The following is a 26,404-nucleotide window of genomic DNA, read 5'->3' on the forward strand; positions in this document are numbered from 1 at the left end:
GCAGATACCCAACGATCCCGTGTGTACCTAATTTATACATTAATTCCGAGAGCAATCGAGAGGATGGCGAAGCGCAATCAGCTTCTGCTTGAAAAATTACCACCCCTGCCGACCACCAGATCTTTTATTACACAAATTTATTCACCTTGAGAATATGCGAGAATATAGAATAGTCAGCACGAGTACACCGGAAATAATCCTAGCCCAAAGGGACGTAGGAAAAACACTAAAATCTCTGCGAAGTCGATAAGGAAAGAAAAGAGTAAGGAAAAAGGCCATCTAAGCAATCCTGTGCCATAACGCCACCCATTTGGCAGTAGATGGCTTCCGCATCCTTCCTTCAGTTCCTAATCTATGTTTCCTTCTTTTTCTCTTTGATTTTGCGACCATCTGTCGGGTGAAAATTTTGTCGCGTAATCGATAGGAAATTCGCGCGAGCGCGAGCTACCTGTTCGAGGAGGGAAGCATTCATCGCGGACAAAGAGGCTCGAGTACTCTTCGCACCTTCCTCTTCGCCTAGCTCTAGTCTAGCAGGCTTCAAAGTATCATCTTGAAAGCCGATCGTGCTACTCCCAAGCTGGCTGGGGCTCGTTCAGCCTTGGTTCTCATTAAAAATTCACGCGAACCAAGCACCGCGAGAACTTTAATCAATTAGCAACCGCTTAAGCGTACCGCTCCGTTCCTTCGGGCTGTAGACATAAGCCTAGAGAATAAGTAAGAAACACGGAAGTCTCCTTGGAACTCTATTGTGTGCAGCGCTTCGAAATTCTCATTGTAAAGAGATTTCTTCTTTCTTTTTAAATATGATTCGTTTTTGAAGTTTCTGGGTAATATAATACTTTGAATTTTTGTTAATTCGATATAAGTTTAGTTCTGTACTGCTAATAAAATTTCCTCTCAAATTATATTAGTTCGGTATCGATTTCGTTGTAATATCGAAATGGTCCTCGAAAGATAAAATAAAGCATTCTAGAAAGCAATATTTTTAATTGAAACAGGGTAGTATGCGTTTGTTATATTGCATATAATATTTAATGATGTCAACAGTTCACGAAAAAAGTTATCTAATTAGATATAAATGTATGTCTGATGCATTCGAGGATGTACTACTTATTTTAGAACAAATAGGAGGCATACCGAGTTAATATTAAGTGTCTGACCATATTCCACCCTCATATTACCCGCCTTCACTATTTACCACCCTTGCATTACTTTATTCGATTTCTATACTACTTGCCTGACTGTACAGTGCTTCTATACTACTTGCCTGACTACCTGGTAGCAGTACACCACGCGTCTGACTGCTCCCCAGCTATATAATTGCTTGATTACACAAGTACTTCTGTACTATTGGTCTGATCATGTATCCATACTAGTAAATTGAATTCTAATTTCAATCTTGTTTTTCTGTTCAATCCGATTCGCTTCTCCTCACTTTGAACCCTGCTACACCACCACGTTCCTCCTCACTTTCTTCATTCTTCGCGATCCTACTCCCCTTTGCAACACCCTTTCACCCCTTCATTCGTTCACACTATCACCATCTAGTTTCATTCTCACTGTAACACCCCTCTGTCCCCTCTCTTTTCAACTCCTCCCACGTTACCCCCACTCTCTTATACTCCAAACGCTTTCTCCCACTCTATCTAACCCTTCTATCAGCCCAACCGCTGCCCCTCTCTTTCAACGCTACCCCCGTCGAGGGTGGAAGAGCGCCGGTCCGAAAGCCTCGGCGGAGTCAAGCTCCGACACGGTTCAGACGAGTTCAGTCGCGCCACTCGGGCGTGGTGTTCACGTGCGACCTCAAGCTCGACACGTACGTTTCGTCAACGATAGGGAGGACACACGTTCACAGAGGGGAGAGGAAGAGGAATAGAGTGGATCGCACGCGTTTCATGTTCCGGTTCGGAGAGTTCTGCTACGATCGCAAGGTAGACACTTAAACGGTTTACCCGATTCCTTTGACAAGTGAACGCCGCGTGCTCGTGCCAGTGCAACGATCTATTTTAATAATATTCTTTCTATTCTTTCTCTTTTTTCCCGTTTGCTAACGACTAATGTACTCTTTAGACTATACAGAAATTTTATTTAACGATAAAGTGAAATAAAAGAAACTGCATTGGTATCTTTTTCTTTAGATCTCTGTTAATAATAATATATTTACTTGTATAAATAATAGTCATTCTAACAGTGTCGACGAACCTTGTCTCGTATCGAGAGTAACTGAAAATTACCTGTCGCCGATACTTTGATCGAGTTCGTACGAGTTCGATCGAAGTGTCGATTACCAATCCTCGCGCAACAGAACAATTAACGCGAACGATTTTCTCCTGCAATTATTAACAGTCTGCCTGTCAGTTCCAAAGTTCTTTAGCCATTTTAATCAGTAGTGACGGCTGACGTTGCATAACAAAGCTCGTGCAATTTTAGTTACGATCAATTGACAGATACAGAAAAAATAATTGCTTTTGAAACGATTTCCATTTCATGGAAAATATTTATACACGTACGTTCGGTACCGATAATTTATCAGTTTATCTCGGTTTCATTTTTCATTAAATCACGTTAGATTCATCCAGGAAATCGCCATCGCGTTCCCGCCACTTTATATAACTCTCCCATGGCGGATAGTGTCGATTTGGAGCCTTGAGGGGGTCGAAAAGCTGCTCTGCCGTATCGAAGCTTTTACTTATACAGGCGGTTTTGAAGGGCGCAACGGCGCTAAAAAAATATCCAAAAGCAGCCACCATCTGTCATGGCGGATACGCGAATTTCGAATTAATATCGCGCGATTCGATGGCGCGCGAAGGGGGTTGGAAGGAGAAGGATCGACGACGGTACGAACTTCGCCAACAGAGAACAATGAGTCTGGCTAGTATCGAGCTAGAACGGATCTCTCGTTCCTCTCACTCGTCAGAAACAAACTTTTCTCGTAGCCAGACGACATATTTCCCGCTTCAGAAGCCTCTTTTCCTCCCCCTCCTTCTCCTCCTCCTCCACCACCACTCGACGTCCTTCGAAAGCAGCCAGTCTCGCTGTTTCCGACGAAAACCGTCGTTGAAAAGCTTCTGAAGTGGCTCGCAGAAGTCGTACCTCACTCACCGTTGCTTCTAACGTTTCGTTATTGGCTGAAAACGTACCGGGTGTCGGGCAGATATTCTTTTATTTCGTCGCTTTTCCACGAGTGCAACGCCTCTCAAACATCGTTAGTTTACGAATGTTCGCAATAATTAATTTTCAGACGTAATCAGAAGCGTTAATGACACGAGGGGGTGGATTATCGATAAAAAGGTGCGAATTGGTGTTCATAACGAATGAAATTCGATCTATTGATTAGAGAAACAGTCGAAGGGTAGAAGAACGTGCTCGGTTTGGGAGCCGCGGGTAAAAAGTAAAGTGGCAATCGAGCCAAGGGACCGCGAGAGTAAAAAAACGATATCGTAATTAATCACGTTGCTCTACGAGCTCGTCGTTTCGTACGAGAAACGAAGGTAGCAGGGATGATTGCTTGAAAAGAGCAACTCCTACCTTCAACCCTTAACTACGTTTCGCTTGTTTTCTTTCAGAATTACGCCACAGAGTTTTAAAGTAGTATTTGATCATACGTCGAGTGGATGTAATAAATATTGCTTTTTATTAATTAATCAGTTGATTGTCGCGCTAGATTTAATAGTGTAATGGGTTAATTATCGAATTTAACCTTTCGCTTTGCTACCTCAGTGTTTTAAACAGAGAAAATGTTAATAAGTATGTTTCTCCCGTTTCAACGAGGTCCACTGATCGTCGCGAGATAGAAGCTGAAAATTAATAACCGTGAATTGTTTCCAGCACAAAGCTGAAGAAATGAACTCCCCATCGAAACTCTCGATTGATTATTAAAAAAAGCCCTCGACACGATACAGCTGCAAGCCTCTGGCAAACTTGTAGTTCGAAATTGAAATTGTTCTCGATTTAATATCAATTCCCATCCTTCATGTTCTTTCGAATCAAAATGATACTAATTGTGTCATTGCATTATTTGACGTCATTTATATCACAGATGTTTGAAAAATTTCTCCAAAAAATCATCCTTCATATTTTCCACCCACACCTCTCTTTTTTTTTCATCTAATATTCATCTTCTAATTTTGCTTGAAAGCAATTTACTGCTTAATCAAACGCCGGCTAAAAAGGCCGGCTAATTGGACAAGCAGTCGAAAGGGTTGCATTTACTTTGACACGTGCATCGAAGTAGGCCACACGGCGAACAGTTTCCTTACCGATGTAACTTTCCCAGCTCGGCTCTGATAATTAAATTTCCAACGACTAACGTGACTTCGAACCGATGAAAATTTCACCAGCCAACCCGACAGTTTCGACTCGGCTCCTCGACCATTCGATTTCGTCTCAATTAACCCTATCTCTCTCCTCTCCTACGTTCGTTGTCTTCGAGACAATTTGTCTGACGAGAAGGATTCTCGAAACTCCTCAGCGTAACTCGCGCAAACCACAAGGCTCTATGAGAATAATAACAGAGCGAATTCCTGAAATCGCCGGTGTTGTACAAACGATCCTTGGATAAATGAAAACACGTGGGTATAGATGCGACATAAACGAGACGGGTACAGAGCAACTATTAAGCTTCATCTTCGCTGACATAACCGTGTCACCTGCCATTACCACGGAACACCGATGCATTAATTCCCATTTGAACTTCATCGAACTGTCAGCTTTCATTTCCTCGAATCGTACCGTTCCTAAAATCTTCCCTGGTGTATACCTTGTAAAGACAACCGTTTCTCATCGACCACGAGAAATTTCAAACTGCAAAGTCGTTTGGCTGGATCAGAATCAACCTCCCTATTCCGAATAAATTGCCAGGAAATTTATTTAACCTTCGGATGGCGGACCATGGAGAGGCCCGAATTTTAATCCAATTTTGTATTCCATATTATTATAATTTTCTAAACACTGTTCTCTTCAAAATTATTCCTTCAATATATGAAAGTTTTTCATAAAAAAATTATGCATTTAATTTTATGTTAATATCCTTGTACACGTTTTGTAAGATTGGAAAAGGTTGAACTTACTATTATCTGCTTGAAGGAAGGGGTTAATACCAGGATTTAGCACGATTTTTAATTTAACCGTAGATCGCGTATCGAAGAAAGGAAAAGAGAAGTTCCAGTTCGATTTGATCCCTGCTCGCGATGATTTACGCGTCGCTGTTCAGTGACGCGAGTCGCGATTCAAAATTCCCTGTCAATAGCAATTTTCCGGATGGAAAAGCAAAGAGAGGAAACACTTTGCGTTATCGCGCGAACGAACCTGAAACTTGAACGATAAATGTAACGAGGAATTTTCTTCGACAACTTTCAACCCCTTCCAGCGATTCAACTCGCTCACATGTTTCTATATATAAATTCAACTATTGTAAACTATACGGTTAACAATTTTACACTAAGTTTATCAATTTTTACGATTTCTAATAAATCCTGGAAATATTTCCAAGTATCTTTGTTTACGATTAAACGAAGGAAAATTTGCATCTGTCGGCTCGCGTATTCCGTTATTATTGTATATTATGAGACAAGGACGAAGATAATAAGACAGAAGGAAGACTCATAAAGCAGTGGAATTCCTTTTAAGAGAATTGGACGGGAATTCTTGGTAGTTGGGGGTAGATGGGTTGGAACGGTTCGAAATTTGCACAGTTTGTCTCGGTGGCGCGGCGGTGGGATGGGTCGCGGGTGACTGGGTGGAATTTTAATTAATGCATCTACGTGGACAATATCTTAGAGCCTCGGCTTCGCTCTTCCGCACTTCCGTCATTCTGTTCTGAATATTAAAGCGGGGCCGCTTAATTATTTATTCTATCCCCCCTTTTCTTTCCCTCGCTCATTTGCTTTGCCGTTCGTGTCTCACGTTTCTTCCGTTTCCATTTCGTTTGTTTGTTTGTTCTGCGATTTTCACCCAGACAGTGTTTTCCAGTTTGAACAGTCTCTAAAAAGGAGGATCTATTCCTCTTTTTAAAATTGGTAAATAAGAATAAAAAACTGTAACAGACATTCCGCGGAGTGCGCGACCAAGTGCCGACATCAAAGTGCCGGAGAGAGAATTTCTTTTCCAACTTGCGTTCGCGTTTGAAAAATTATTTCACTTGGTACACTCACAATTTTCTCAGAATCCTGCTTAATTATTATATCATTCTGCTCGACGTTCTCTCGGTCGATAGATCGATTACCCTTCTTGTCCCAGTTACTCGAGGAAAAAAAAGAAGAAGAGGGAAGCAGAGGAAGAAGGCGGGAAGCTCTTATTTATTTATCTTTTCGGAAGGGAAAAGTAGGTCGTGGGATGAAGTGGCTCGGTTGGTAGCTACTAATTACCCCACGTTTCATGCATTCAGAGAAAAAGAGAGGGAAAGAGAAAGGAGTCGAGAGAAATAACAGAGGAGAGAACGCGAGTTCTTCTGAATAAATCTCATGTAGAAAGCTTGGAAAATACACCATAGAGATTATGGAGACACCGATTACCGCGAAACTACCCTTAAACTCAACCAATACAAAGACGTAAATGTTGCACCTTACCATTAATAAATTTCGTCTTTTTAATAAATTTTATCTAAAAAAACTGACATGTTCGTAGTGTATAGGAGCTGAAACAAAAGCGCGTGGGCACAATGAAGATGACAACTTCATCGCCTCCATGAGTATAAACTTTTTAACGATCATAGTTCACGAACAATCTTCCAACTTTCAGCTAACTTAGATACTTTTAACAACTGCTGCTTCCTCCTTTTCTTGTTCGAAATCATTTTTTAATTAAACAATTATTCAAAATATCGCGAAGAGACAGGCTCGTAGTGTATCGATCATGCTATATATTCTACCCTTGTCCTGTTACGCGGGACATTTACAATTCAGGGTCTCGGTTATTTTCTACGAAACGTGCAACTAACCGAGCTTGCGGTCGTCCCTTCTTCGGGTAAACTGTTTACAAGGATGCCTCGGTAAATTCCAGCTACCCTATCCACCGAAAATTTAACCCTTTCCATTTGAATTATGGCCATCGCGCCGTGAATGTTATTAAATTTACCGATAACTCGCGAACGTTCTAAATGAAAATGAAAATTCTCGGTGAAACGATTAGGTTTCTTCGATGTTCAACTATTTTTATAGTCAATTTATTCGGTAAATTTCGATTCAATTTTCCGCCTTGGGAATCGCCTCGAATAACGGCGCGAATTCGTGTAAAACGTGAAATGAAAATATTTCTCGAAGTCTGTTTTTTTTCTTCGAGCTGTTACACATACCCGGATCGATTTTCTCCGCGTTTTTAACATACGCTTTTCTCTAAATAGGTGCATCCAACCCGTTCCCTCTTTGCCGGCACGCGTATAGGCGGACGCACACAGGCTCGCGTGTGATGGTTGAAAGGAAAGCATCCAAACCAGCTTGCATCTCGTGAAAAGCACAGCTAGTTCGTTTTCTACAACCAACGCGTCTGAATTTCGCTGTAAATAGAAGCGTTTCAGAAACGTTCCGCATTTCAAAAGTTACACGAGCGTTAAGCGAGAAGGGTTGAAGTCGTTTTTCTCGATCGAGCAGGGGATGCGTCTGTCGGAGAGTTAATAAAGCGTTTTTGTTTCATTACCACGTTGATTGGCTTGACTGTGATTAGAATTTTTTGTTCAATTAATCGAATTTGCAGCCCCATTTGAAATCCCTTTCCTTGGAAAATGTAATTATTTAACTTTTCCCATGAATTTTGGTTCCAGTTCGTTGGAGATTAGAGTTAAACGGAGCTCGTCCCTTAATCGGTTAATAGCAAATATTTCTTCGCGCAAAATTCGTTAAGTCGCGGCGTCGAAAGTTTGCGAGCTCGTTAAAAGTGCAAGGTCTTGGCGCTTTCAAAGAACCCAGGTACGCGAGACAACGTAATTCAACGCCGGGAAATAATAAATTATACAGCGAAATTGAGAACGAGTTTACGAACGTGGACTATCGAGAAATTGATAATTGTCAAAGTGGTCGTATTGTAATCACTGCTGATTTCCCTCCCCTTTTAATCGTCCTGTCTACGAATCGGTCGATTCGCAATTTCGAACTCACCCTTTCAGAGTTCTCCTCGTTGCTCTATTTGCCTCCACGGCGACGAATATCGAAGTACGTTCGTTATCTCGCAACGATCAAATTAGAAGACATCGTTTCCATTTTTCACGCTGTCCTTAATTGATAGACGAAAGTCTTGAGGTCGAGAGGCTCCTTCGTCCCTTTCGTTAATTCCTCTTTCATCACGGAGATTTCTCGACGATGCACAATTTTACAAATTTTTCAATAAAATAATCACATTTCAAGATAAATTTCCAAATCTCGCGATTTTATCGATTTCATCAAATCGTCAGGTTCGCGGGAGTCGATCGACGATATTTATAATTAATCGTCGAACGATCAGGCGGAGAACGGTCCCGTTTTATTTGTCGTCGAGGCGACGGGCTCGATGGAAGGGTGGCTCAGTGACCTGGCTATGACCCGGTTTTCGAACCCCCGGGTCGACCTTCCGTCAGCCACCCACCTGCGCCCGGTTCGCTGCCAGCGGACCGAATTTCTGGTTTCCGCCGCTCTCTCGTCATTTCCTCCGCTCGGTGCATCGGCTCGTCGGCCTCTTTGGTCGTCGCGCGCGTTATCGTTGTTCGCGACCGTTCCAGCTGGTTGCTTTTTCCTAGCCCCGAATCGCCTCTGCGGTTCCCGGCTCCATTATCATGCGAATTCCTCGCGGAAACGTTCGACCAGTCGACGATATCGACCGTCAAGATATTTTTCGAATTGACCGCGTACGAGCTGAAACGAACTGAACGAGAGGAGAAAAGGAGAGATCGTTAGAGTACGGGGTTAGCCGTGGGTGTGCCTCTAATGAGAGGGACACGGGCTCGTAGGAAGGCTTTCAATTGAATATCGAGAAGGATGACGATGAAATATTAAGTTAGAGTTAACGAGTGCTTGAAACAGCGAGTAGTTCCTCAGCTACCCAGACGCCAGATTCGAGGCAGGCTTGTAGCTGAGGTTATAATTAGAGACGGTCCTTAACGCTTTGATCACGAATACAGGGGTGAAAGGAAATTCGTGGTATAAGGTGATTCAGACTCGAACTAAGCCCCCACATGATCATTTGTATAAATAGATTTATATTCTACTTGCCTGCTTTTTTAATTATATTTCACTGTCCCGATATTCATCGACTTGTACTACTTGCCTGAATACCGACCCTAGGAGAAAACTAGTTTCACATAATCCTGTGTAATATTCAATCGTGATTAAAAGTTGCATAGGTAGTTTTATCGGATTAAATCCAACAAGGACGAAACTTTCATAATACATGAAATCCTAAAGATATTTCACCTTAGTTCTCAACTCACTTTTCTAGCTTTAACTTCTACTAGTAATGCTAAGCAGCTGAATTGATGAGTCACGAGTTCACGGCGAAGAGAAAATCTATTCTATCTAAGTTGAAGGGAAATTGAATCGTATCTATGAAAATAAAAATTTCAATGTCAAGAAGAAAATTCACGCGGTACTTTTTACTTGGATATCTTGAAGAAACAATGCAACTTGTTCGGGGTACGGAAGTGAAACGAAGGAAAACGAGCGAAGTGGTCGACGGTGTTCACGAATGGAAACGGCGAAGGATCATTTCCGCTCGCGGGGTCGTCGATCAATGAGAATCTTCGGCGAGGGCATAATACGAAAGGAATTCGAAAAATGCAGCCAAGCATTCGACGGTTGGTTGAGTAGGTACTCGTTTAGATTGTGCGTTGTATCGACGCCGCGAGGTCGACGCGGATGTAGGTCACTCGGAAAGAACGAGGGTTATTGGCTTTTCTCTATTATGATGCACCGTTGTTCGCCTCGATATTGATATTGCCCCGTTCTTCTTATTTTCCTGCAGCGATATTCTATTATACGCTTTCTTCGCTGCCTTTAAACAACTTAATAATTACCAGATGGAAAAGTTCAATGTCAAACTGGCGCAAATTGCAACTGTGCTTCTTGGAAAATCTAACAATAACACATTGGAGAACATGTCGATGAAGAATAACAGGGTCGAACAGAATGGCGCCGCGCGTTTTCAGGATAGTAGAATGGAAGTACGATAAATCAGACGCTAATCGGAGTGCATCTGCAGAAATTGAGGAAACCGGAGTAAATCTGACATGTAGAATCTGATGAAATGTACGCAGACAGAGCTAATAGGAGCCTTTCGCGACGAGATTACGATCGTGTCTAACCTGGAAAGTAGAATCGACCGACAGTATGAACGGAATACGAAAACAGCGTGAAACGAAGGAAAATTTGAATTTTCCGTTGATTTTTGCGTTACACTCTTCTGGGACGATAATATCGTCGAATTTGTAAAATCAACTCTGTTGTCGACTTAATTAGAACAGTTTCGGAATCGATCGGTGGCTTTAGCCAGACAGGTGGTAAGCGTTAGAAATGAAATTTACCAAAATTCACCAACGGAGAATTCAATGAAAATCAGTGAAAAAGCGAGGATATTTGAGATTTTACGTCTCGATTATTTCCTGTCTCCATTTCCTTCGTGGTTTATCCATCGCGGGCCAAAAAATCCACACATCGACGTATCGACAGGCTGGTATCAAAGGTGGGGATCGTGGTTTAGAGACTGTGGTCGTCGGATTTTTGTTTCCGGTGAAAAAGGGCGAAACAATCGCGTAGAAACTGAACGCGGCAGTGATCCAAGTGGAAACTGAAGTTACGCGGTTCGATGATTTTCAAAATTATAGCATGCTACTGCTTTCGGTTCTTCTAACATGCTTTTGCTTCCTTTTATTTTTCAATTTACCGTCCTTGGATTTTCTCGATGTACACAACTCTGTGCGCTGTGTTTCTTTTGTGCCGTCTAGTTAAACCAATCAAAAGCTTCTTTGGCGTTCTTTCAACGCCTGTAATTAATGCACGTTCCCTTTGGACTGCGTTCTAAAGCGATTTCGTTTAAACGAACCGCCTGAATGAATATTAAACAGTGTTTAAGCTCGATCCTGTAATCGAACCGGCCAAAGAAACAGGAGCCATTGTATATCGACGCTAGCATAATTGACTGGCGCTTGCATAACCAATCTCCCTTGAAGGCTGCCCTTACAATCTGTTCGATTCCTTGATTTTACAATTGAAAGGCATTATTCTCTGTGGACGACACTCCATCCATTGTCGCACGTTCTTTGAACTGCCATAACGAGCCCCGAGTACATCATTCCTTTTTCCTTATATTCCTGATGCATACTTCCATAGAAAATAAGTGATTTCACCTTGAAACGTTTTCTTCTCTTTCAACTCTTTACGAGACTGGATAAGCAATACGCTGATTTATCCTTTTTGGGACAAGTAGACTGCTGAACAAGTCTTGTCTGATTAAAAATGGATTCGTATCACTCGCCGTACCGTCCACAGACATTATTTCACTAATTATTACTTGTCTGATCACCCAAAAGTCATATTCTACTCGTCTGACCATCCAACAGTCATATACTACTTGTCTGACCAGATACTGTTTCTATTCTACTGCTATCGTTCCTCCTTTACTCTGTGCGGTCATACACTGACCTATACTACTTGGCCGAGCGTACACCTTGAGTAGTCTTGTCCTCCGCGTAAAGCAACTCGCTACAAAACACTCTGAAGCTGATACGCGCTTTTTATCGATGTTTCACGCCTACGTAAGTTTAATCCTCGCCGTCGGATCGCAGGTTGCCGGTGTTTGAAAAATATCAAATCGATTTCCTGGAGCGAGAAGGTTAGCGAACGGCTTTCATTTCCTCAACTTCTTCGCACAGGTTGGCAACGTTGAACCGAAGAATATCGGTGTCCGGTATTAAACTGTCAGCAAGAGTAATCCTTAATGATCACGAGATTGCTCGATCCTGATGAGACCAACTACTAATCCTTCTTGGAGTTAATTCTGTCACATTCGTGGAACCAAGTCGTATTCGTGGGCGTTCACCCGCCTACAGAGGATCTGTACTCTCCGTTCTTTTTCCTCCCTTTTCATCGGAGGATTATTCTTCTTCAGTCGGCAAACGCCCTAAGCGGCTCTCCAAATGAAAAGTAAAGAGCGGAGCTTTCGTTTGCTCGTTACGAAACGGTCGAAATTAAGCCGTTGCTGCGGGCTGAACAGCGAAGGCACGTTTTTAACGTGGATACTCTACCATCTAGTGTATCATCGTGTTGCCTGGTTGATTGAGAACGTTTGATTTGCCCAAGTCATTCACGAACGTCGCATTGTGAGAATTCTCGTCGGTGACACAAATTGTTGCTCTTTCAGAGCGTTCTGTTTAAACGAGCGAAGTGACAAGAGCACAATGTTCATCGACGATTATTTACAATTCAATTTATACTTTATTGTTTCCTGACGCGTTAATCGAGCATCGAATAATTAATATTCTTAATCGATTAACAAGTTCCACCTCGAGACGAATTTTTATTTAATCCCGACTTTTCATGTTTCTGCATCATTTAAGACCACTTACGCGAATATTGCGGGGACATCGTTCATAGTTGGAAACAACAGCCGACCGCAATTTCGTTTGCCCGCAATTCCCTTATAACGGAGTTGCACATGCGAACTAAATAATTTCTGATCGAGTTTCGAACTCGACAAATTGACCAATTCGTCGTTTTGTTGGTTATTTGCAATCGAGTTATCTCGATTTCAATGATTCCCCTCTCGTATCTTTGATTTTTCCACTTTATTCCCTTTCTTTTCGATTTTTTGTTCGTGTTAACGGTTCGTTGGAAGCACGAGTCCGAGAAACATCGCGGGATTTTAGAATAAAGCTGGCATAGAATTGAACCCAGACAATAACGGAGAACGTGGTCTTGAATGAAGCTCAAGGTTCGATTCATTCAACCGATTCGACCAAGCAGAAAACACACCGATGCTTGTTAATCATCGTCATTTTTATTGCGACAAGTTCTTGGCTTCGAAAATGATCATAATCATAATTTGGCTGGTATTCTATTTTACGAACTGGCTCTCGTGAGTTTCCAACTTTTCGCGAACGGTTTGGCAAATTTCCTATTCCACGGTATAATTTTCCGGCAGATTCTATTGTATTAATTCAACATATTAATAATTTGTTACGTTCGCAAATAATTCGACAGATATTCCTTCCGGCGGAGCGGGAACTTTTGCAAAATTCCCATTTCAACGCGTCAGTTGCAAAAAGCTTCCATCTTTTTTTGCAATTAATTCAGAAAAGTTCTTCCAACAGTTGCGGGCGAAAATTGTACGTAACATACGTGAAACAATGAATGTCCATACGAGGGGGAAAAAAAAAAGGAAAAACATGAAGCCTTTTTAAAGGCTTCGAAAAGCCGTCTCTCACGGACTGCTCATTTGCATTAATCACGAACGCTTTTTTTCATCGCCTGTCGAGTGACGATTTGTCATTCAGGTCCAGTTATCGCTTGAAATTTCCTGCGATCGATGCTGTCGAATAATGAGAATCTCTCCTTTTTTTTTACGCCATGTCCTGTTAAATGTTATTTCTTTTCTCTTTCTCGCGGGAAGCCTCGTTATGTATAGGGACACGAGTCTGCGAGACCCTGTAATTCTCCTATTCAGGTGAACGCAGAAAAAGAACGTGACCCCGATCCGTTGGAACGGCCCATCCTTCTGGGTATATACCCTTCTTCATCTTCTTCCCTCCCCTTTATCTCTTCTCATCATTCAATATTCTTAATCCGGCATGATCTCTTTTGATTAGCCGCCGCGAAAGACGCCTCTGTATCTTCGATTTCAAGATATTCGTATTTTCTAACGCACCCAGGGTGTCATCAATGATCGAGGTCGAAGAAAACAAACTTTTACTAATTCGCAATTTTTTACCGATCTGAAAGCATTAATTTTCAACCTGTCTGAAAGCTAATATCTTCGCTTGACGGCAAAATGTCAATGTAGACGCGTAGAAAGTTTCAAAAGTTCCGGATCGTTCAAAGGATACCAAGTTACGGTTAAGTCGCAAGACAATCAGGAAATTTCACCGGTTCATCGTTTACCTCGCGGAGTGAGCACCACTTCCAGTGGAAGGATATTTTCTCACCGAACCGATGGTCAACAGGAACAGCCTTTGTATCCTCCGTATTTTCTTTGGATAGAGCTTTCAACGACCGCACTAGCCACTCCCCTTTTCTTTGTGGATCACATTCCATTTCCCAAGGAATCGCAAACGACGTGGCCGTCCTCGATCTTTATCCATTTACGCGGCGCAAAAAGCTTCGGCTTAAGCGTGTGAAATTCTTCTCTTGCTTCGAACGCTAGCAAATCCAGCTTGAATTCAGATACTTCGAAATAAATCTTTGTAAAAATTTCAGCTCAGGAATATTTAGTTTAACGTTAAAATTCAAGCATTAAATGAACAATCAAATCGGTCTGTATATGGCCATTCGTATTGCGATAAAAAAAAGAAAAGAATTAAATAAATGTACCGTATTCAAACAAGGAAATAACGCGGGGTAACGTTTAATTACACTAACGACCAGTTTTCTCTTCATAAATTTCATTTACTTGGGAAACACGATCGCGGTGAATTTTCATATAGACAGCAACATCTGTTGCAAAATCATAGTAATAAATCGTAAAATATCATCCATGAAAACGCTATATGTTTATATATCGTCAAGCGTTTACTCGTTATATTTATTATATTTACATTTGTCCAACGTTATATTTGTACTTTCCCACGTACGTTTATAAAATTCACCCTCAAACATCGATGAATCCCTCCACGCGTGTACTATAAATGAGAAACTCGTACCATGGCGTATCATGGAAATAGGTAGCTGCTGGTATCACATTTTGATGTAATGTAGATAGGAAAAGGAAAAAAATGTAAGAATTTCATATTCTTCCGGGTTGAGGCTATCGGTAACGGGAAATCGCGGGTAAAGGAAGGGAATAAGGGTGAAAGGTGACCCAGTTGGCGAAGGGTGACCGGGTTGGATTTGGTGTCACTGCTTCCTGGCCCGGCGTGACCCGGATCTACCTGCCCCTCACCCTCCTACCTTGCGTTTCTCCCTTTTCTCGTCCTCTAACAGCACCCATACACCCCCTCTCGAGGAGTTGTGTGCTTGCTCCTCGAGTTATGTATCCACCTACTACGGGACGGATCCGCTAACCTGATAAAACTTGTTAATAAAATCTGTTGAAATGTTCTGTGATAGGTTTCGTCTTTTTCCGAATTTCCAAGGAAGCAGAAAGAAAAATATTTGCTGTTGTTGTTGGAATGAAAAGATTGTACATCAAAGTCTTATACATCATCTTTGATTGATATTTTCGATCGAGGAAATTTCAAAATTTCATAACACTTTTGATAAATAGCGTTGCTCGAAACGCTTTAATTTTCCAAGAATCTACACCGGACACCTTTCATTTATTTCCTTGACAGCTATTCTGTCGTTGATTAATCGATGTTTGCACGGTGCACAGTGGGAAGTAGAAATTGTCGATCGGTTCCGACGAAATTCTTCCTTCGATGATCACGGCTTTCTCTCTGATAATTGCTCGGTCAACGTCGCTACGGTTCCTCAGCAAATACCGGCTAGCACACACACAGCCCGGAGGGAGCGTGCTTTTCCACGGTCAACTATGTAATTGAATTTCTTATCACTGTCAACTATTATTGCCGACTCGCGTGTTCGCCCGAGGGCTGTGAATCTTTCGATAACATAAACAACGCGAGAAGGGATTTATTAATTGATACGAGGCTATCGTGGAGCAAAGTTTACGCGAAAATTACGCTCGACTTGCAAATGTTTAAACCCGTTGGAACTTAGGTGTTATTAACAAACTTTTTTTTCTTTGACCTTTCCTCGATCAAAGTTACCTCACGATCTTCTCTTCCTTGTATATGCAAAAAGTTGTTCGATATTTTCAAATTGTACTGTCATTTCATAAAAAATAAGCAAAGAACGTTCGATTAATATTTCTATATCGGTATCGGTATCTTTTGGTAATTTTTCTTTTTCAAAACGAAACGAATGAGAAAAATTGCCAACGCTTGTTTGGTCTTGATATTGTTAATTTAACTGGACGGCGCGTGTCTTGATAACATAATCGGTCGACTTAATTAATAGTCAGCTATCTCTCCTTACTCGGCTATAATTAATTCAGTCATCCACCACAGGATTTGCCAAAGAAAATCCCGGGACCCCGAGTTCAGGACTCTCCACAGATTAATCCTGATCCTTTAACCAAAGTAGTATCACATTTCCATTCGCGCGTACCTCTAAACCGGATCGCAGCATCGTTTTATTCTCGAACCATGGTAACGCATTAATTTGCAAAGTTACAGAAATTTCATGGACGGATAATTATAGTGGGAAGTCGAGATTGGAAAATTTTCACTCGCACAGATTAATCTGATTCGATGATTATTTTACATAATTTTAATTTCAAATATGTGCTGCTCCTGGGCTTGGAGAATCATTCATATTGAACGTGTTCTCGTTTCCATGCACGAAATGAATACGTACCGCAACCTACTATAAGGTAATAACAAACAAAAAGGGGAAGTTATCAATTTAATAAATTCAAGATTTATCTTTGAATCTGTCTTTCGTCAAATTTTCAATGAATTGCCAGGAGAAACAGCGATAACAGGAAATAGGAAGAGACGCTTAGTTTCCCTTCGAAATCCACTTAATTCGAGTTTCATTAGAAGCACTGTCGAGTAATCGAGATGCATATCGCGCTCCCCATAAAGCGTGATATCTCGACGAGCTGTAATAACTTCTTATTCCGTCGGAACGACGACGATATTGCTTCTGCCTCGTTGCTGAACGAAATTGAAATGGGTTGCGTTTGCGTAATCATCGCGATACCGCTCGTTATCGTGCAACGATTCGTAATTAGTATTATCTATTAAATAGCCCATATATCAATTACAAATTTTTGGTATTTTTCATTATCTTCCGTGTATCAAATTGAAAGATGTAAGTATAGAGCAATCGTAATTATCTCTTCCAGCCAAATCATTCTAATTTCTCCAAAATAATTCCTCTCCGCCCTTGTGCTTTTATATCTACCCTCTGTCTGGTTAATCCTTCATCATCGTACCGATATCGCCTAATAAAAAAAAACATCGTGCTCGTTCGACCTAATTTTTCAAACCTCGATCGTGGTTCACCAATTACCGATGGCGTATCGCTTCGATGCATTATTCTTTCGGCTGTGTAATCTGGATCCATAATGAAAAGCAGGTAACAAAGCGTGGGAAACACGAATGCATCGGTACAAACCGATGCCCCAATTTTTCTCCTTTTTTTTCCATGGATTTCCATATACTGATAACGAGACGACGATGAAGCGGATTTCGAGGTTTGTAACACGTCGAGAAAGAAATTTTAATAGCTCTTGGATAGGCGTTCTTTAATTAAACTTGATTTAAAGCAACCCTGTTTGTTAGCTGAACTCTTGATTAATAGGGAGAATTTGTCTTGACGAATGGTAAAAATGAGAAGGTTTTAATTTAGAAGAATAAGGAGGCGTAGAATGAATGGTTCGATTTTCCTTGGAATAATTCTCTCGCTTCCCTGTGCGACACTTGAGTAGATTATTAATTTTTTTTTCTTTTATGAAGAAGCAGACTTCGACTTTGAGCCACGCACGTGCTGTTAAGATTCATTCTTTCTCCGATTCTGACAGCGAACTGGGTCATTATTTTTATATTATTAGATATGGAATTCTTTGTCTGACCATACGCTGACTCGTTCTACTGAATTTCGTACTTGTTTCTATAGAATCTGAGCAATTCAATTTCCATTGTAACTTTTTATGTACAATTACTCATAATTACTCAGTTAATTGTTACAATTATAAAAAATATAAAATAATTGTTTGTTATAGCAGAATAACGTTTTTCATTAATTTCGTAATTGTACCTCTTTTCATAACACTGTACGTATTAATGTTTTTACATTGGATATCGGAATTGTTTTTTTTTTTTTATTATTCTGAAGAACTCCTCTTCGATATTCAAGTTCCAGTTTCCGATATATCGTTCCAGGGGACACGATCGAATCGCTGTCTTCATAATCCCTTTTTCATTTCATTTTCCACTCCTGATCGATCGGTTTAAAATCTCTAATATCGATGTCCTCGTCGCGCTCCCCTTTCTTCGGGTAAATTCAGCGCCAGCCAGTATAATCCCGTTGCCAATTAACTTATGCAAAATCTCAGCCAGTGAAATAACCCAGCCTCTATTCGGATCGAACGACTCCTGGCTCGTCATCGCTAGATTCCTCTTCAACATCTACTAATTGTCCTTCGCGTTTCAATGAAAATCTATATTTCCACGATCATTTTCACGATGCTCAATGTCTACGCCATCATTTCTTCTTTTTCCCCCCAAAAAGAAAGGAAAAGTTCAAGTCGTTTATCGGATAAACGAATAACAGCTAAGAATTCTTCATTCGAAACGACTTCTTCCCGACCAAACACCAGAGATTCGATTTAATCTCGAACACAAACAACTTGGTCGTTGTTTTTCCAACGGAAGTAGCCGACGGACAAATAAAAATGGTAAAAGCAATAGGGGAGAGAGGTTGAGCTTCGCTGACGGATCGTTGCCGTTTAGTCAAAGTCGACGAGGATGACATAGACGCGGAGTCTGGTAGTTTACGGGCGACCGGAAGTTAGCCAGGGGTATGGGTTCGTCCGGGAACGAATAATGACGGCGATTTTCACCGAACTTCGCCGTGGAAGCTGAACAAGCTTACCCGAAGCTCATTTCGCTGCACGGTCGTTTAATTTAATTTTCCTGCTGCGATCTCTCGCGTCTCTGCTTCGAAACGAAGCGATATTATACCGGAAAGCATCGAGCTGCCTGTTGGAAAATTAATTTCATCGATCTTCTGTTTATCCGTTTCTCCGGCGAGTTAATTCGAATTAATCGTTCAAAGTTCTTTTGTATTCATCGAAATGCAAACAGCGTCGCAGGATGGCGTTATTGAAAACGAGGATTTCGAAATCGTTTTGTATTTTCAGAAACGAATCTCACACATCTCCTTTGGGAAATTTGAAGCAATTTCATGGACTCTTTTTAACATCCCCTTTGTTTGTTTATTTAACCAAGAATCAGTTATTTTTTATAAAATCCATAAAAAATTGAAAATATTATTTCACCCTTAATAAAAATAAGAAGAATATAATGTACCTTAAATCTAAGTGACCAATGAAGAAATGGAAGGTTCGGAATTCGATTTCTCCGTGAAAATGGGCTAAGGAACAAGGGTTGAAAAGATCGAGACAACGGATATAGGCTAATCCTGAAGGGGATGGAAAATCTGATACAAGGAGCTATGTGTTCCTTTGAAATCGACGATAGGAAAATTCAATTGTTCCATCACCGTGCTCGATGTCACGGGTTTCGAGCAAAACGCTTTCTAACGTGAGAAAGATAACCAATCGAATTCGTCGAAGATAAGAAAACGAAGTTTCAAAGAAAATTACCTTTCTCTGGAACGCTTTCACTTTGTCGAATACTACACGATACGATTCCGCTATGGTAAACACTACTGTTTTCTAAATTCATTTATAAATTTCACCTAGATTTTGATGAAAATCAAACTTGACGCGCTAAGGCGACAGATCGCATCAAACTATCGCGATAAATCACGATAAAGCTTCGACACGGGAGAAAAAATCTGTTCCATGATAAATTAACGAAACATGGATGAGGTCTGGAGCGTTGTAAAAGAATCAAAGCTATTGTTCCAACGAGGTAACGCTGACAAAGGGAGAGAAACGAAAGAAATCTACTGGTTCCCCGGATTCCGGTAAATCACGCCTTTAAATCTCGGATCAAAGCGACTGCTTTGACATCAGGCTTCCTCGCCGCGATGAAAAAGGGACCAGCCTTTCGAGGGGAATCGAATAATTAATCGAACAAGATGGACGGTCTACCCCTCCTGTCCATCGTTCCTGAACGATTATCGATTTATTACTTCGTTTGAGAATCTCAACCACAGTGTCTTCTCGTTCCTTTCAAATTTTCAGCTGATTTTATATAGAATACAGATAGTAAGAGTCGATAAAACACGAAATGTATATCACAATTTTTGTCTGAAGGTACCTCTATTGGTTATTGTTTAGCAATTACCTATATTGATGTAAATAGCTGAAATATGGACAGCAACTTGCGGAATGCTGTAAAGGTTTAATCGTTGGAACAGTTGGAACTCGGAGGCAAACGTGTAGAAGTGAGTCGAATCAGGTGCCATTATGGGCTTGTTATTAATGGTCCCAGATTTCGTTGGTCGGATAACGCAATTGCACGAAACGCGTCGCATTATTCCGCCGGATTATCGTGTGACATTACCGGGCCGGAGTGTCGATGTCAGGGTATTCGTTGAACGTTGCCGTTTCGAGGGGGGAAATGCCCGTTTAGCACGGAACTCTGTCCCGTTCGCAACCGATTCATCCATCGCCTCTAACGGACACGGCTAATTTCACGGTAATCCATTTAGAACTACATTCGAGACTCGGCTGTGTTATTTTCGTTCGATTAAACGACGTAAATTGTTCGTTCCGACGAGCTCGACAAACGGTCGTTACAATTTTTTTCCCTCTTCCCACGAACGCGATCAACGGCCCTGATAAATAATACGAAATCGATGGTGATCGTTTACAGAATGCCTAACGACCACACGACGGTATGCGGCTGCGGGGTGTTCGTAGACCAAGATGGTCGGATGGCCGCGAGAAAGATAACGTTCAGCATGCCAAAGTCGAAGGGCGGCAGCAAGTCGGACGGGCGGTCGGCCAAGAAACAGCAAGACGAGGCTCGCTCCAAGAGCAGAAGTTCCGAAACAGGAAGCAGCAGCTCGGTCGCCGAACAAGCGAGGCCGGCGATCAAAAGCAGCAAACGCGAGAAACGATCGAATCACTCGAGGAGAACCAGAAGCGCCGACAGAGCGGAGTCGCATTATACTTATATAGGTTGGTACATCAACATCTTGGCTTTGCGACAAGAAAACTTTTCGTCAAACACTTCGAACCTCGGATGTCGCACACGTTTGCGTTTCCAAACGTGCGACAACTGAATCGCGAACACAGATTCGGTACAGAAGATGCCTCTAGATGTTTCTTAAGTTTCTTCAAAAATGCATCATTTCTTTAAAATTGTTATATTTCATAATTATCATGGTTCTTTTCTTTTTTTTTTTTTGAAGTTAACAGTGATTATGATTTATATTGTTATTTGTAGATTCTGGTTCGAGCATACTCGGTGGTGGAATTCGTGAAAATGCTATACCGGAGGCGTTGTACGCCACTATTCCAGACACGCCGAACGCGAGGGCCAACGAAACCGGAAATAGTCAATTAAACGCGCAAAGTAGATCGCAACCCGTTTACGCCATTCCTTCTATGGTATCACCGCCGCCCACCTACGATGTTGCGATCTCGAAAACGTGGCAGGTAAGCGATTAACATTAATCAATCATCGGAAATGGATTTCTAACGAAAACGTAATCAGCGCGCAACAGGGGAATCCAGTTAAATAAATTCTCTGTTAATACTGTCAACCAGCGAGACCGGTAATTTAATAATATAATAAACTTCAATTGAAAAATATGATAATCAAAGTGTTAAATTAAATTTACATTATTATATTAAACGGAAAGTGAAAAAGAAAATTGTTCGCACAATGACACCTTGGGATAAAATTTTCCGTTTCATTGGACAGGTTGGTTCTGGAGCTTCCCAATTCACTGCGCGTACACGAGTAATTATTAAATTCGTTATACCGGAAAACGAAGCGATAATTGGTAAAATTTTGTCGCATGCTCTCGACTCTCGCCGTTTCACGAGTAATCGATTCTAGCTTTCGACCGAATCACCGGTCACGGGTCGTGTTTTAAAACACAGAAAAGAAATAACAAAAATCTATCGGATGCACTGTTGTGTGGAACGAGCATTTTTTCGATAGAAAGGAATTAAACGAATTGAAATCGAGCACGTTTCTGTACGAAATAGCTAATGGAACGGGGGAGGAGAAGAAAGTTTCGTAACACCGCAAAAAGGGAAACGGATGAGTACGGTAAACAACAACGAAATTCTTCAAGTTGCTACTAAAGTCCAGATCCATTTTCTGTTGGTGGATGGTCGTTTCAGTTGTTGGGCACCGAACGGCACATAAATTTTCGTACCACGTCGCGGCCACCCTTACGAAAAACACCGTCAACCCCGGTGTCGAGCCACTCGAAACTCCTGGTAACGACGCCAAGACACTTTCAACTTTTTACTACCACCCCATTTTTTTTATCCCGCTGTTTTATCGGCTCGATTCCACACGGGATTTCCCGTTCCTCTCTTCGGCTCGACAACTTTCCAATTGGCACAACGAACAGGATGTTGTTCCTCGAAAGTTCGACGAGTACGCACACCTTTAATTTTCTATTTTTCATACGAATTAGGTTTCGCAGAAGGGTTTCGTGTAAATGATACACAAATATTGGGTTATTGGGTTATTCGATTATTCGATAGTTGGTATTCTTTATGATTTCCAGTTAGTTCTGCACCTATTTTAATTTCAAACTTCGCTTCCTCTTATGATAGCTGGCGAGAAAGATAATATTTTCTCAAGGTATGCGAGATTTTCCTCGATGCAAAGTCGAAATATGAAGGAAAATCGAGTTTCGGAAACATTATCCCGTGATTCGCTTTCAAGCGTGGCCCGGTTCCAGCGAAGCGAAAAAGCTGCCAGATACTTTTCGCCTTCGTCCAACTCGATGTTCTCTCTATAATTTTTAACGAGACCGCGCGAAAGCGACGAACAAAAGTTTCCTTTTACTCTTGGAAACGAATTTTACGGTTGGTTTGCTAGGAAAAGCTCCACTTCGGCCTCCCTCCAGCCGGAACAAGCATTTTAATTTGATTTTTTTTTCCAGGCGTTTGCGTAGAAAGTGAAAATAGAGAAGTTTTCAAACGAACTCTCGTATCGTTAGATTTTCTTTACTAGACAACAGATATCTATGATTCTTATTTGCTTCTTTGATTACCGAATAATCTTTCATCATTCACCTGTCTATGTAATTTAATTAATAATTATTTTAAACAAAATATACATATCAAATTCTATATTAAAAAAAAAAAGGATAGAGAAAAATTGTTTTTGAATAAAGCTACTTTGAATTTTTGTTTCGACCTCGCAGCTAAATTTCAACGTTTAGTTTACTCTTTATCAAAAATACTTGCATGAATCCTGCATATTTTCTATGTAGCTAACAATTAATCCCGTGCACCGAATCCCGGTATAACAATTACAGTCTAATGTATCGAAATACAAAGCCGATCCGTGGAGATTTCGTTGAATAAAATAATTCTGTTTCGCTCTGATTCGATAAAAACCGCCCCGCCCGATGGTTGTACGATCAAAGGAAAAATTTGTTCGGAATTCCGACGAAGGTAATGAACAAATTGCCGTTGTTTAATTAAACCCATCAAGCGCAAAGTATCTGTTAATTGATTCGTTCAAAAGGTAAAACGTAAATGCATTTCTGCAGGCTGACGGTTCATTTCACAATATCGGTTTGATATTAGGATAATGCTATTGAGTTTCGTGCTATAAATTCATCGTCTCTATATTGCAGGATCTAACGCAGGATATCTAGTATCAAAATCTGCTCGTTTCTAGGGCATTAGAAATTTACATTCAACGCAACCGTACATCGTGCTTGGGTTACGGGTACAGCGATGAAATATACAGAATTCGAATGGTTGTACGGGCTGAAATTTGGAATTAAATATTGTGCTAACGGAGGAATTGAAAGTTTGAATATGTTTAATGGTCCTTTTTGGATATGACAAAAATTTGGGATGATTGTTGAAGGGGAAAAAGGTTGGAAGAACTTTTTGTGATTGATCTCGTCCGAAAAATCTCTATCTGATGACCTTCTGATATAAATAGAAAATCGACGACAAAGATTAGACAAATTAGTTCCCACGTACCGGAGCATAGTTTGTATTTGATAAATGTTCCTTCGTTACTGGTGAAACTCTCTGCAGTCCCTTGTGAATGTTACTATGCCCTGGGAAAAGCGATCAAATTCCCAAAGCGAGATTAAACAATATTTCCCACGGAACTCTGGCTGCTTCCAAACGGGGGCAATCAGGACTGAATAGCAATCAAAAGTGTCTCTATCTCTCTCTCTCCCCCCTTTTAAATTGAAAGCTTAAACAAAGCTTTTTCGGCTTTGCGTTCCTACTGTTCGACACAATTTCCATCTTTGTCTCGATATTACCCAACTCTCACGGCAGCCAGTTTCTGCCAATTATACAAAACGATATAATTAAGAGACTCTCTCCTCTTCCCGTTATACCTTATTATTAACGAGTTAATTTTCTCGGTTTCTCTCTGCGAACCTCCCCCAGTTTGATCTTTGAGAAACGGATCCGTTGGAAATGCGACGCGAGAATCTTTCAGAAGAAAACACGACAATTTGCTGTTTCAGTCCGGTTTGCCACCGACCTACGAAGAGTATCTGTGCCACAAATACGCCATGATATCACGATCTCACACACCACCCCCGCCGTGGTCGGATTCCACGACAACGACGACGACACCTTCGGCGCCGAGCGGTCAAACGCGTCGCGACTTACTCGCCAGTCAACCCGAGCTCAGAGAGTATCTAGCGCAGTTGTCGCTGTCTCAGAATAACGAGAGATCCGCCAGCGGTCACTATCATCATCATTATCATCAGGGACAGGTTCTCAGAGACAGCAGCAGCATCTCGAACCAACAAGCATCGAGGGAGCAAGTTAGAACGCTGCAACGTCCACGAGCCATGCCTCCGAGGTGAGTTTCAAAGTGTAAATAAGGATGAATACTTTTGCAAATGTTCTAATCGACGGGTCGCGTGAATATCGATCAGTAACAAAGGCTGGCTTTATGCGGAGGTAATCGTCAATTTCAGATCTCAGAGCGAAAGTCGCGTGCAACAACAAAGAATCTGGACGATGTACGAGGATGTGGGTTTCTGCATGGAAACGACGACCGCTTTGCAGTCGGTATTAGAAAACGGTATCACCTTGTGCAGCTTGATGTAAGATCGTCAAACGAATCGAAGGAAGGATTCTTTGAGCAAATAACGGAGATGGTATTTCCAATCTCTCTTTTCGCGACAGTTCCGAGAGAATTTCATTGCGGATACAACGGAGCCAGTCAAAGCTCCGACGACGAACCCTCAATCGACTTTGATATAATCGGAGGGCTACCCTCCTTCCCTTTCTTCCTTCCTTCTTTATCCCTTTCACATTCATTCTATCCAATTAGAATCAGATAATGAAACTATACGACGTACCGCGAATTGATTTGTTTTTATTGACACGTTCACTGCCCCGTCAACAATATCGGCGATTTTCCATACGAATCCATCGAGTATTTCTCGTTTCAGAATTACGGATAATAAGCATAACGAAATAATGTGAAAATATGCAAAATAAACGCGTGACGGTAAACGTGTTAAATAAATAATTTCGGCATCCGCGATCGATGAGATATTTAGAGTTCTGAAAGCGTTCGACAATTTTCGAACGGTACGAAACTCACCAAATTTCAAGTAACCAACGAGGTTGAGATTTCTGAAAATCTTCGATGATTTCCAATGATTTTTTCGACTCCTAACCCGAGACTCGCTGAACGTTCATCGAAAAAGGAACGCGGCGGAGTTGAAATGTTGTTCGCACAAATCTTTCGTCGATTAAACAAGTAGCTGTACACGCGAACGTGCTATCGCTCGAAAATTAACCTTTTTAAGGAGATCACTCACCCTGTGTACTCGATTCGTTCCTCAGCGAAATTTCCTTCGTCTCTCCTGGCTGGTCCAAGTCCAACATGCCTAATTGAACGCAAAAAGAAGAATATGTTTTAATCTATAGAATGTGGAGTATTTTTTTCTTTTTTCTTTTTTAAAGGAACAAAGGATCATAGGATAATATTTTGAGAAATTGCAAAATGTATAATGATTGTATCTTAGGCCTAATTTAGAAGGGTGCTTAATAATTTCGTTCCTCTTAGTGAATTTCATAGTGTTACGACTTTTTTCTATCTTCCAACACGTGTATGTACATATGTATGTATATATTATAATTTGTATCGTGATAGCGTATCTACGTAAGCGTGTAATTTAACAGCATTGGTAATTCTATTGTCTAATATTTGCATTGCAGATGCAATTACATACACGTTCGTGTACGGCTGCATCGAATTATTTATGCTAATGAGGTTATAATTTCTCCTCGGGCATTTAGATCGCTGTACGATGGGGTTACCATGAATTCGATCGAAATATTTGTAACTACGAAAATGGAAGCCTAATATCGAGTATCAGGCTGGAGTGTGAATGAA

The 26,404-nt window shown here is 41.1% G+C and overlaps 2 protein-coding genes across 5 annotated transcripts in view; one reads left to right on the forward strand and one right to left on the reverse strand.

The window, feature by feature from the left end:
* Positions 1-26,404, reverse strand: part of LOC117602503 (breast cancer anti-estrogen resistance protein 3 homolog) — a 103,837-nt gene that overhangs the window by 25,317 nt on the left and 52,116 nt on the right. For 2 of the 3 annotated variants that reach the window (XM_034320625.2, XM_034320630.2), the window contains exon 3: positions 25,827-25,895. The exons of the other annotated variant lie outside the window; for it this stretch is intronic. In XM_034320625.2, coding sequence (XP_034176516.2) covers positions 25,827-25,895 — 69 coding nt within the window. The remainder of the gene's footprint in view (positions 1-25,826; positions 25,896-26,404) is intronic. 3 annotated transcript variants of the gene reach the window in all.
* Positions 1,763-25,838, forward strand: LOC117602511 (uncharacterized). 2 transcript variants are annotated; one of them, XM_034320652.2, is made up of 5 exons: positions 1,763-1,931; positions 20,687-20,994; positions 21,263-21,474; positions 24,510-24,853; positions 24,972-25,838. In XM_034320652.2, the coding sequence occupies exons 2-5, from the start codon at positions 20,688-20,690 to the stop codon at positions 25,102-25,104; spliced, it is 996 nt and encodes a 331-aa protein (XP_034176543.2). In that variant the 5' UTR covers positions 1,763-1,931; position 20,687; the 3' UTR covers positions 25,105-25,838. The 2 variants fall into 2 exon arrangements, with proteins under 2 accessions (XP_034176543.2, XP_034176542.2); XM_034320651.2 differs by lacking the exon at positions 1,763-1,931 and having other exon boundaries at positions 20,626-20,994.

The sequence above is a fragment of the Osmia lignaria genome, chromosome 13, assembly GCF_051020975.1.
Source record: "Osmia lignaria lignaria isolate PbOS001 chromosome 13, iyOsmLign1, whole genome shotgun sequence".
Classification (NCBI taxonomy): domain Eukaryota; kingdom Metazoa; phylum Arthropoda; class Insecta; order Hymenoptera; family Megachilidae; genus Osmia; species Osmia lignaria.

Excerpts from the sequence above, each read along its gene's own strand:
- LOC117602511 (XM_034320651.2), top strand. The coding sequence starts at position 20,670 with ATGGTGATCGTTTACAGAATGCCTAACGACCACACGACGGTATGCGGC. Across the intron at positions 20,995-21,262 it reads GTCGCATTATACTTATATAG|ATTCTGGTTCGAGCATACTC; the intron begins GTTGGTACATCA and ends TGTTATTTGTAG. Across the intron at positions 21,475-24,509 it reads CGATCTCGAAAACGTGGCAG|TCCGGTTTGCCACCGACCTA; the intron begins GTAAGCGATTAA and ends TTGCTGTTTCAG.